Genomic DNA, 12,043 nt, shown 5'->3' on the forward strand with positions numbered 1-12,043 from the left:
AGGAAACATTGCTGCTATTTTAAGTTTATTTTAAAAAGTAGTGTATAGTTTTTGCTTTAAATCCAGATGTGTGTAACCAAGCGGAGTTCTTGACATAAGCACCAGTTCACACACCAGCTGCTCAAGCTGCTCCTGTGTTCACAGTGGAGCAGCAGCACAGCAAACAGCCAACAGCTCTCCCCACGCTGAGCAGAGTCCAGAACATGTTAGCTGGTTAATGCCGACCTGCTGTCAGCCAGGACTGACACCGCGGGAGCAGAGCGGTGCAGGGGAAGGCGATCCGACCGAGGGCACGTGGGACAATAGACATCCCGGCACAGCAGTGACGGCAGGTGTGTGTTTGCGCGTGTGCCGGCTGCAGGGAAGCAAGTGGAAGTTGATGGTTGCTCAGACAGTGAGTGGCAGACGGGCAGGTCTCAGCCGTGGTCCAGAGGAAAGATCTGCTCCTCCATGATTTGCTGGACCCTGCTGCGCAGTCGGATCTGAGTCAGAGCGAAACAGACCCAGTGAAAAGCTGCCACTTTAATTTGCAAAGATCTGCCTTTCTATTCTTTCTGCATTGGAATCAAAAGGAAGAAGATGGTTCAGTGGGTAAAAGCTCACCCGTCTCACTTCTATTTAATGATTCTTTAAATGAAAACAGCTGTTGTACATGCTGAGCGGCTGCTTTAACTGAGAGTGTAATTTTCTTACAACCACAGAGAACCAAGAGATTTGTTTTAGCAGATAAAACTAAGCTGCCTTAAAATCAGCCTGGTTTAAAGCTGGTGCGCGGCAGCGTAGCAATGTGAGTAAAGAAATGAATGCTTGACGTTTTGTCAGTATTGACACGCAACACTTCATCAGCTCAAATAGATTTTCCACAATTCAACTGTTCAGCTCGTTTTACTGGATAAAAGCTGCATCAAAGCATCTAAATGCAAACGATCAGTAAATCTGCAATACAATATGTTCATGGTTTTCATGGTAGAAAAGTAGTTAAGACATTAAATGCAACATTTATAATTCCGATATGTCTGGTTGTTTCTCTGAAGCTCGACGGGGTTTTTTAACAATCGAAAGTTTAAAAAAATTGAAGCGATGGTGAAATCATCAAAAGCGGTCAAATAAACTCAGAACGAAAAAAAGTCCAAAAAAATTCTTGAAAATGTAGAATCTGAAGACGGAGAAGAATGTGGAGAGTTAAAAAGTCAGCTTCACTTCTCTTGTTATTCTTCTGGTTGTTTCCATTAATTCTCTAAAAACTATTTCATTCTATTTCATTCTCTTCACTCGTCTTCGTAAAACAGAAAAGACTTTCTTCTCAAATTCTGTGTCCAGAGTAGAAAAACGGCCTCCAGCTGTGATTCACCTTGTTTACCCCAAATACTCTGAAATACTGCATTTTTTATTATTGGTTGTATATTTATTTATTTTTACGTCCAAACCTCCTCCACCAGAAACGGAGAGTCGGTTTGTTTGTTCCTATGTCTATAAGGACACGGATATTTTTTCTATAAGGATATTTTGGCTTGAGATGATGATGATCAAATATGTAAGTTTTCAGGCAGTGGTTCCCAAACAAGGGGTCGTCACCACGTGGGATTCACGATACAAAGAAGGACGGTCATATATACGGCGGCTGAGACGTCTCTCACAAGGGAATTAACAGAAAACATGAATGCAAAAGCTACAACACAACTACAAAAGATTTACTTATTGCTTTCCAGTGAGCTGTCGTTTGTGAAAACCCAGACGAGACAGTCGCTGTTTAAAATGCAATGCTTGTCTATTTGGTGTGTTACGGTACAGATGCGCTCCAAGCACCTGTACCAGCCAATTTTGTCAACATCAATTGTTGCTCACTTCTATTGTCGTCGTGTTTCCGTTGTGAATATTCGGGAAGAGAGTTGTGGTCCCAAGTCTCTGGTACAATTATTTTTGGGGGTCGAAGGCTGAGAGGTTTTCAACCCCGATATCGGTTCATAAAACATCACTTCAGTCTCGTCTTCTCTCCTCCTCCACCATTTTGACCTTGCTTAGATTCAGAAAAAGTTATTATCCTTCACATTTTGCACTTCTATCCACCTTCGATGTAACATTCATCCTCCGCCGCTGAGTCTCTGAGGTCTGGTTTGTCGGCCCCGAGGCCCGGCACGACGGAGACCAGTGGAAAAGGCCTCAGGGCGAACAGGTGTGACTGATGACTGCACGGACTGGATGGAATAAGTGACACATCTATGAATTCTTGTGAAACTGAATTGATTTTTAACACCCTGCTCAGGGCCATCTTTAAGACTGGCCCTGACCTCTGTGACCTCTGCATGAGCCTTCAGCGCAGCATTTAAATCTGCAAAACTCAACCACTGCCAACTCCGACCTGCGGAGCACACTGATGTGCCTCCTCCCGTCTGTTCTCCTCTCTCTCTTTTTAGTTTAGCTCTAAAGCTGCTTTTAGACCTGCTCTCAACTCCTGAGAACCTCCTGACATTCTCTGGAAAGGCCGTGAGAAAACAAACGTCTGAGTGAGAGCCTCCGGACTTTCTTCGGCCAGCGCCACAATAAAATGTCAAATGTTCATGTCTGGAAACGGCATTAAAACGACGGTGCACTGTGACAAAAAGCCGTATTGATTACTCACAGGAGCAATTTGCAGCGAGGCGTCAGATCTGCGGACAAGACGACTGAGAACTTCACAGAAACTTTTCTCAACAGTGTCGGCCGCTCTGACAAGTCCCGCTGGCATTGAGATTCTGTCTGGGTAAAGCTTCAGACTCTCTAATAATCTCCCCTCATCTGCAGATGTACTTTGGGTTTGCCTCTGATAAGGCGGCCGCTCGAGGGATCAATACTTGACAAATCGATCGGATCGATAATCGTGGAGATTAGCGCAGCAGTCCGGGAGAAAGGATTCTGAAGTAGACTCTCCTCTTGCATTTCTAATGACGGACGCACTCCAACACAACTTCAATGGCACAGATTTAATTTCACATTAACTTCTAAGCCTCCGTATTTCACCCCACATTATCCCCGCAGGTTGTTTCCCTGGGTGAGTAATAACTTTCTGAACACAGTTAATCCTGAACATGAAGAAATAAAGTAAAATAACACAACCTGGCCGACCGCCGCTGCTCTACTTTACAGTGCGATCATGCTCGACGTGCATTAAAAACCTTCACGAGCGGAATAAATCCAATGAGGACGCTTCAGTAAACTAGTTCAGGTGATATTTTGTTGGGTCTCGGCCACAGATCAAATTGTGATGAACGACAGAAGCTGCCCGGGTGGAAATGAAGAGTATCACCTACAATGTCTGTGTTAAAAAGCATCTGAGCTTTAAGATGGTTCCTCTTTCGTCCCCTCACCCCCACTTCGCCTTTTTAATGATCCAGCATAGTTATAAACTGCAATCAGCCCTTCGCCTGAGGGTTCACATTTTTATTCCATTTACCAACCTCACACAAAAAAAAAGGGGGATTTGAGTTTCAGGGGAAGAATTTCTGATTGTAGGTGTGTCCAATAGTTTTCAGTGCAGAAGGAATTCACAAACAAACAAACGCTGCTGTGTAAATAAATTAATAGTTGCCCGAGGTTTATTGAATCCATCTCTTTTTAGAGAGTAGATACTAGGTTTTAAAAAGAGTGAAAAGGAAAAGTCTCAGTCCAAATCTTGAAAGAGTGATGGGATGTTTAGAGACGTTCTTTACATCTTGGAGGAACAAATCTTATTCATACTGATAAGTTGCAATGTGTTTATAGCAAAAACAGACTTTTTAGGGTCTAATGGTTAATTCCACTTGCACGACATCTTATACAATCAAATATTTGTCTTTTCACATGTCACTAAAGGAGTAAACAGAGAAAACCGCTGTGTGGAGAACGGTGGAGTCTATTCCTGGATCCACAGCGTCTCCCATCGTCGTCGCTGAGGATGAGACACTCCTCACATCCACAGCAACAATTACTCACTGCCCTCTACCGCACAGAATCCAGAAGTGCAACTGTAAAACATATATAGATGTACATTTGGAATCAGACGGGGTTATTACAAGCAGCTTGGCACCGAGGATCCTGTTTGTTGCTGTGCAAGCAAATGGAATAAAGATCATCCTGGTGGAAAAGAGCTTTAGTTAAACCAAGCATGGTCATTTGTTATAATCTACGAGGCTGAGCTGATCCTCCCTCTGCGCACACACACACACACACACGCTCGTAGTGTGGGCAACAAATGAAAATAGATGATACATATAATAAATACACTCTACACATGAATTGATAGAATTAAGAATTCAAAGTGAAACCTATGGAGATAAATAAATTCCCTTAACACTTGATGTTCTGTTTTGGAGCCTGTGCAGCTCAAAATCCCTTAATGTTGTTTTAGCAGATTAATCCTGATTTAATGGTTTATCATAATTTCTTATTAACACAATTTTGAATTGTTACAATACAGAAACTGACCTTTTACAGCTAATTTACCATCACTAATCATATATATCCTGATATGTTATAATACAACTACAGAATAACATGCTGTCCATGTATTTACCTGTAACTGTACTCAGCTCTTTATATCCAGAACACTTGTACTGTCGGTGTAGTTCCTCTGCTCTCAACACGGATGTTCACAGCTGTTTGAGACGACCTGTGTGACATTGTCCATTATCACGGTAGAATTAGACATTAAAAGATGATCGACTGTGGCTATAAAGAGATGCACGTGGTCAACAGCAATACTCAGACAAGCTGTGTCGTATAAACAATGATTGATTTGCATTGTCGGCCCCTAAAAATGTAGCCACACACATTACCCTCCCACCAGCAGCACCAGCAGCAGCACCAGCAGCAGCTCGGACCACTGACAGGAGGCAGGTTGGGTTCAGGGATTCACGCTGTTGCTGCCACTTTCTGACCCGACTGTCTGCAGCCTGAGCAGAAAGAGGATTTATCACCCCAGGCTGGTTGGTGATGATGAGCCTGTTCCCACTGCAGCCTCAGTTTTTTTTGTTGTTGGCTGGAAAAGTCTTGTGCTTATTTCCTGCTGAGTAACTGTGCCTCTCTCTCTGAGCTCGAACCAGTTCTGACCCTTCTCCTCTGACCTCCCTCATCAACCAGCGGTTTTTCCACCTGCAGAGCTGCGGCTCTCTGAATTGTTGTTTTTCCCCCCTGCAGACGTCTGTGTGGGAGAATCCCAGGAGAGCAGCAGCTTCAGAAACACACACATCAGTCCGTCTTTTAACCGTCCTGATGCTCTGAGGCTCCTGAGCCGCAGCTGCATGAGGCTCTGCATCGCTGCAACATGTTGAGCTGATTGCATGAGCAAGCAGGTCTACAGGTGTTCCTAATAAAGTGATTCGTGAGTATATTTGTTCTTCCTTTAGCACAGAGGAAATTGAAAGCAATGTTTCTTATCGTGCCTCCACGCCGGAGAGAAGAATTTGCTCAAAAGTTCAGTTGTACTCTGAAATGATAAGATTTGATTGGTCGAAGGTCAAAGGTCACAGTGACCTAACAAAACATGTCTCCGGCCTCTGGAACATGATTTCTCAACCTTAAAGGAATTTCCTAAAATGTTGAAAGCTTTCACTTGGACTCAAAGTTTAACTGATCTGATTTTGGGGGTCAAAGGTCACAGTGATGTCATGCCATCATGACTGCAATCTGTCAGGAACACCTGGAAGGAGGGAAACTGCAGCGGTTGGCAGAGGAAAGGCTGTATTTCTATTTTTATTATAAATTATAATAACAGTGATGTTTTTTGATATTGATATTTTAATATTGTTTCTTATATATATATATATATAAAATGGAGTTTAATGAAAAAAGAGAAGTATTTATATGAAAGAAGAAACTAAATGTTGATCGTTGCTCAGTTTTATTCTGTTAGAAATAAAACCAATGTTAACAAAACACATTTAAGTAACAAAATATCCACTGTATTGATTTTAGATTGTATAAAGTATAAGATAAGCTCCTCACATCTGTGTCTAAACCAGATTTCATTCCGACCCTGTGAAACTCAGCAGCTTCGTTCTCTCACATCCTGTTAACAGTGATCAAGGACGTCGTTTATAACCTGTTCAAATGGAGTGAGGACCCAGCGGCGACCTTTCACAGAGGCTATGAGTTCCCTGTACGTTTCCTCCCACACGCACGGGCGAAGGACATAACTCAGCAGCGGCGAGCTGTGCGAGCGGCGGCTGAACGGGCAGTGTGACTGAACGCCAGCTGGAGAAACAGATCTTGTGGTCAGCGAAAAAACCACAAAAGCCACACTGAGATAAACTGATCATTCTAGCTGTTGTTCTGGAGAGAAAAATGATTTGTGGCTGCAAACAAACACACACAAAAAACAACAGGAACGATGATATAAAAACATATACGTCCTGTGCTTGTGTTGCAGGGGATTCTATCTGTCATCTGAAATCCTGAAACCTTTATTTGAACACACCACAATCTGTCTTTTGCCGTGACTGACAGGAGGCTGCTGAAATTTTAAAACGCAGAGAGGGACGTGCTCGGTCGTAGAAGCGCTGATTGAGTATCTAGGGGGAGATGGCCTGTGGCCACGGGCAGACGGGTAGATAGGAGGTTAATTAGAAATTACTGATATGATGTTTCCTCTATTTATGAATTAATGTCATGCCAAAGTGGATCTCCATGGAAAGAGACTGCATTAAGCTAACGGAAACTTTGGCAGCACAACAGACCCACCAGTTGTTTCTGTGCCGCTGTGGAAAATATATGGAATTATTTTTGTCAGGTTGTTTGGATAATAGATGACACTTTCTCCGGCGTGAACCATTTATATACTTAAAGGCTTATTATTTTGGCACCGTTTGGATTTATCTGTCCTGACGGTGAAAGATAATTGAACTCATAAGTCAGCAGGTGTGGTGGTAATGTGTGCAGTCGCAGAAGGTCTCCGGCAAATCTTTCTTCCTTTTTTATTTTTTTTTTGGTGGGGGGGGGGGAATGAACAGCCATAATTTGCAGTTAGTCTGGAAGTGAAGAAAACACCTGCCAGAGTAAATTCCACAAAAGCACAAACACAGCAAGTTTTGCAGGAAAACAAATTGTGGCTTGAATGCAATTTCTTAAATTTTCCAAAGCAACAATCAAATCAAAATGCTAATCTTTTTCTTTGTTTTTGTTCAGGTCTCCCTCAGCTCGATGCTCGGCCCTGAATCGGATAAGACGCCTGATGTCTGCTCACTCGAAAAAAATCACCTCTGGGGTTTTCAGCCTCTCTGTATTCACCAGGAGAAAGAAAGGGGAAAAGAATAAAAGTAAAGTAAAATGGATTAGAAGGAATTCACCGATAGAACGAACACAATTATGGCTTGAATTAAAGTATTTCAACAATCAGACGATTCTTAAAATTGCATTGAATAGATTTGGCAGCTTATCTTTCTTCCTCTATCGACAGGAACACCGCCGCCCCCTGAGGCAGTCTTGACCTTGGGCTGTTAGATAAACCTGCAGCATTGACACAACCTGCTGTGTGAACATAATCCATTGAAAAGCATTTTAATAGAACATTTTAGAAAACGTTTAGTTTCAATTCAACCCTTATTTTTCTGGCTGAGATCAAGGTTTTGGAGGTTGTCGCTCTAGAAGTTTCATTGTCCACACAGTGTGAACTTTAATTGAAAAACCTGTCCACTAAATGTTACTCCATGTGTATCCATCCTCTTTCTCCTAATATATATTACTCACTTTATTGCAAACTTTACATTCGGTGTAAACTGTAATGTAATTGTTTTCTTCCTGTTGTCTTCAATTGTAATTCTACTGATGTCTCTGGGCCATATATACAATTATGATCTCTTATGATCATGTCCTCTATATTTATTGTACAACTATTTACAAAGTTCATTTAAAATCCCTGAAGATACACAACTAATGAAACATTAATCTGAGCAATTATAATTATTATTATTATTACTACTACTACTTCTACTACTTCTAATAATAATAGTAATAATAATAATAATGCTGTAGATGAAACTACTGCTTTGAGTTAAACTTTTACAAAACTGAGTTTACTAAACTTTTTATTTACTTGAGGTTATGTTTTGTATCACATTCGTAAACAAACACAAGTTACAAGTCATCTTTCCATTTTTTAATCAAATTAACTAATGATACACGGATTAAAAACGGAATGTTTTATTGATTCTCACTACATTTGATTTTGGTTTTGAAACAAAAAACAAATTTGCAATTTTGTCACTTTATATAATTATCATACAAATGCATTACTATCTCCCAGTTGATCCCCAAGTCCCTCCACCGGGTGCTTCGCTTTCCTCCCTCGCCAGCTTTGACCCTCAGTCGCTGCCGTAGCCGGGTATAAGTACTCTTCGAACCGGAAGTCCAACCCCTCTTCATCCCGTCTCCGGCAGAGTGAGTGAGTTCCACGTTCCTCACACAAACAAACCAAACACTTCACATCTTCCTCCATCTTGTTTCACACATACCTTCACCTACATCTTCCCGCTAACGTGTAATAATCCTCGTCACGAGCTGCACGACGATATAAATATTAACCTTCCGTCATTTTGCAACCCGATGTTTTAACCGATAATCTGACTCCGTCTTCCTCTTCCTCCGCAGCCCTCCACCGGCAGCATGGTAAGGATCCACTCTCTCTTAAAATCCCTCAGTTTTAACGTAAACTTGTTATTTAATGTGTTATATTGTAAATAAGCCAACGTCGTAATGTTTAATGTCCGTTTGTTGTGATGTGGGAATCGGTAAACATGCTTAAAAAAAGCGACTAGCCTCGGTGTGTTAGCATTAGCTCGATGCTAATGGTGAACTGCACCCGGCCTCGCTGTGCTCCTGACCCCGTAGTGATGTTCTTTTATTCTTTTAAATGAGGCGCCGGAAGTACCTGCTGCTGAGTTAACAGTAAATAATGTTACGTGTCGCTTCTCCGCATCGTTACCCGGTGTTCAGTCGCTCCTGGTGTCCGGGGGTTTAACGTGTTTTTTTAGCCCGTTAGCAAGACGTCCAAACATCCCGGGCTGACGGTGCCGGTGATGCATTTCACAAGCTTGCAAGATCAAGGATGGACCTAGTGCTGGGTTTCGGCTCTTTAACACAGAAACCCCAGTTCCACCGGTCCACTGACATCCCCTGTTCTGCTCAGTGTGTGTGTGTTTGGGATTCAACCAGCGACTCCTTGTCTCAGTCTGGTTTGTGTTCTTGATTTGCAGCCTCGCAAGATAGAAGAAATCAAGGATTTCCTTCTGACGGCCAGGAGGAAGGATGCCAAGTGTAAGTTCACCCCTGAAGCCGAGTGCACATGCAGATGATAACCTGCATCTGACTGGTACCACTGCATGACAGTTAGCGTGGCATGTGTGACCGTCCTTAAAGATTAGGAGATACAATGAAGTATAAATGAACTCAAGCAATACATTGACTGATTCAGATCCTTATTTGTCCTGGGAAGTGTTTCAACTCGTTTTTCTGATATTTGAAGTCACAGATCCTGTAATGTATAGTGTAATTAAAGTTGAGATGCTGTAAAGTAATCAATCACCACGATATTGGCAGATACAACTGTCTGTAGATCCACTGGTGAATGTGAAAGTAGTCTGTATTAATTTGTACAGCTCCACATTTATTTCAGTGAGGATTTTCTAAGCTGAACAGACTGAAATGTAAAATTTGAACACAGGAGTAAAGTTGATTCAACAAATAATTGAAGATTTCTCCTTTCCTTGGGTTTATATGTAGTCTTATCTTTTAGGAAAATAACCTTTTCGTATCGCCAGGTTTTATGTATCAGGAAACTGTAATTGAGGGTCTAAGCACAGCATGTTAGCTGCTAAGTGATTAAACTCTGACTCCCTTTCTCTGTCTGCAGCCGTAAAGATCAAGAAGAACAAGGACAATGTTAAGTTCAAGGTGCGCTGCAGCAGGTACCTGTACACGCTGGTCATCACAGACAAGGAGAAGGCCGAGAAGCTCAAACAGTCCCTGCCCCCAGGTCAGTGTGGAAAAACACTTTGTTAAACACATCACAGCAGTGAGGAGAAAGTGTTGTAGGATGTAATTTAGGTTGTCTTTATCCTTTTGCCCCAGAATGTGTTAGAGGATGCACATTAGATTTGCTTTGGCTCTTTGTTGCACGGTGTTCAGACTCTCACCGATTACATAACCTGCCCACCGGCGTCCGTCTATTCCATTTATTAATAGACATAAAAGCCATTTGGCGGCCGCCACATTCATCAAATAAAACCAACTCCTGCCAGTGAGATTATTGAGATTTTGCTGCCTGTAGCTCAAAGTAATCGCTTCACAGACACTGAGCCGACGCATCTTTTTCTTGTAAAACGTCCAATGTAATCTGCAATGCGCAGAGTGTTGTTTGTGTCCTGATGGGAAAATGTCCAAATCATGGCGTCTCTAATTTTAATGCACGCCACAAGCACAGAAATGTGTCTGACTGTTGAGGTAGAAAAACAAACTGTCATTAATGTGTTTTAAAGTTATCAGTAAAGGCTCAGCTGATGTTTTACAATGAAGGAAATAATTCAACATGTGCGTTGTGCCTTAGAAATGCAGAGTGCATCTCAAATAATTAAGTTTTATAGTAGTTTAAAATAATAAAGGAGTAGTTGAGAATGGGTCCATCAAGCCCGTGGCTGGTTTTTAACTGTTGGCCGTCGTGGAGCTGTTAACATCCACGTTTAAATATAAATGGTTCAAGCACTAAAACTACATCAAACCTATAATTGACTTATAACTGACAATGAAGTGGTTCTGGTCTGTGAAAAACCCATTGATAAAACATTCAGAGGCATCTGTCTTCCTTGGAAATCCTCCAATCCGATGCATTTGTAATTAGTCTTCATTGACTGCAGTGATTATGTTGTATTATGGGCTGGGGGTTGTGTTCAATTAAGTTATGCACTTGTCGTTGGTTTGCCAAACAATATGTTGCCATCAATTTACCAAAACATTAAGCTTCATGTACAAAACTTCAGAAATGGCGTTAGTGGCAGTGATGTTCACAGGTTTATTGAAATACAGAGTTTGTCGGATGTTCAGTTTATTGGCTTCTCACGTGTGTTTCTGTCCAATGGTCACAAGTCAATGTCTAACCAGTTGTCTTTGTCATTCCAGGTCTGGCTGTCAAGGAGCTGAAGTAAATCCGTGATGTACAAATAATTGTAATAAAAACAGAAAAAACTAAGTCAATTGTTTTGTCTTCTGTATTTTCACAATAAAAACAAGATGGGTTAAAACTGAATTGTGTGATCGCAGGTTGGTTTAAAAAGGTATGTGGTGTTTTGAAATCTTTCCACAAGATGTCAGTATTGCCATGAAAACTTGATAACTCTTACTTTGTAGATAGACTCACATTTTTTTAACCTACACTGGTATAAATATCACAGTACATGTACACACTGATCAGCCTCAACATTAAAACCACCTCCTCTTGTGTCTCACCCTTCTGCCACTTAAATGGCTCTGACCCTTCGAGGCATGAATGAGATCTGGGGATTTAGAGAACACCTTGAACTCCTTGTGTTCCCCAAACTGTTCCTGAACAAATTTCAGCTTTAGTCGGGGGTGTATCTTACTGACAGGACTTGAGGTTTCCCAGCAGAACAGCTACTTTCTGATAGCATTCCTCCCACAATGCATCCTGCTGCCTTCTACTAGGAGCACCATGTGACACCTCGACCATCCTGATTTGACCTGTCAAAGTGGCTCAGCTCCTCCACTTCAACATTGTTCCTTCTTCCAGCACATTAACATCAATAAGAGACAGTTCACTGCTGCCTGACTTCAGCCCACTTCTTTGATGGAAGCTGTTTTAATGAGTCAGTCGATGTTATTCACTTCACCCGTTAGTGGCTTTAATGCAGCGACCAGTTAATTACAATGATCTGTGAATGTTCTCTAGAACAGAAAATCCATGTCAACGTTTAATCAAGTTAAAACCTTAGATTTACATTTGCTCATTATTGTCCAAACCAGAACATCTGTTTATTGAATCTGTTGAATTATTAAAGGGGTTTAATACACCGTGTTAAACCCT

The 12,043-nt window shown here is 41.6% G+C and overlaps 1 protein-coding gene and 1 long non-coding RNA gene across 3 annotated transcripts; one reads left to right on the forward strand and one right to left on the reverse strand.

Annotated features, from left to right (window-relative positions):
- Positions 1–3,546: 3,546 nt before the first annotated feature.
- Positions 3,547–5,281, reverse strand: LOC118100450. Its single transcript, XR_004694442.2, has 2 exons — positions 4,529–5,281; positions 3,547–3,980 (listed from the first exon to the last, which is right to left on the reverse strand). It is a non-coding gene; the product is annotated as an uncharacterized LOC118100450 (long non-coding RNA).
- A 3,041-nt stretch (positions 5,282–8,322) lies between these two features.
- Positions 8,323–11,191, forward strand: rpl38 (ribosomal protein L38). Of its 2 annotated transcripts, none has more exons than XM_035145583.2 (5): positions 8,323–8,392; positions 8,599–8,616; positions 9,204–9,264; positions 9,860–9,982; positions 11,122–11,191. In XM_035145583.2, exons 2-5 carry the CDS (start codon positions 8,614–8,616, stop codon positions 11,145–11,147), a joined length of 213 nt encoding a protein of 70 aa, XP_035001474.1. In that variant the 5' UTR covers positions 8,323–8,392; positions 8,599–8,613; the 3' UTR covers positions 11,148–11,191. The 2 variants fall into 2 exon arrangements, with proteins under 2 accessions (XP_035001474.1, XP_035001475.1); XM_035145584.2 differs by having other exon boundaries at positions 8,332–8,388.
- Positions 11,192–12,043: the final 852 nt, after the last annotated feature.

Source organism: Hippoglossus stenolepis, chromosome 21, assembly GCF_022539355.2.
Source record: "Hippoglossus stenolepis isolate QCI-W04-F060 chromosome 21, HSTE1.2, whole genome shotgun sequence".
Classification (NCBI taxonomy): domain Eukaryota; kingdom Metazoa; phylum Chordata; class Actinopteri; order Pleuronectiformes; family Pleuronectidae; genus Hippoglossus; species Hippoglossus stenolepis.

Coding starts and splice junctions, on each gene's coding strand:
- rpl38 (XM_035145583.2), top strand. Junction 9,265..9,859: donor CAGGAGGAAGGATGCCAAGT/GTAAGTTCACCC, acceptor CTCTGTCTGCAG/CCGTAAAGATCAAGAAGAAC. Junction 9,983..11,121: donor CAAACAGTCCCTGCCCCCAG/GTCAGTGTGGAA, acceptor TTGTCATTCCAG/GTCTGGCTGTCAAGGAGCTG.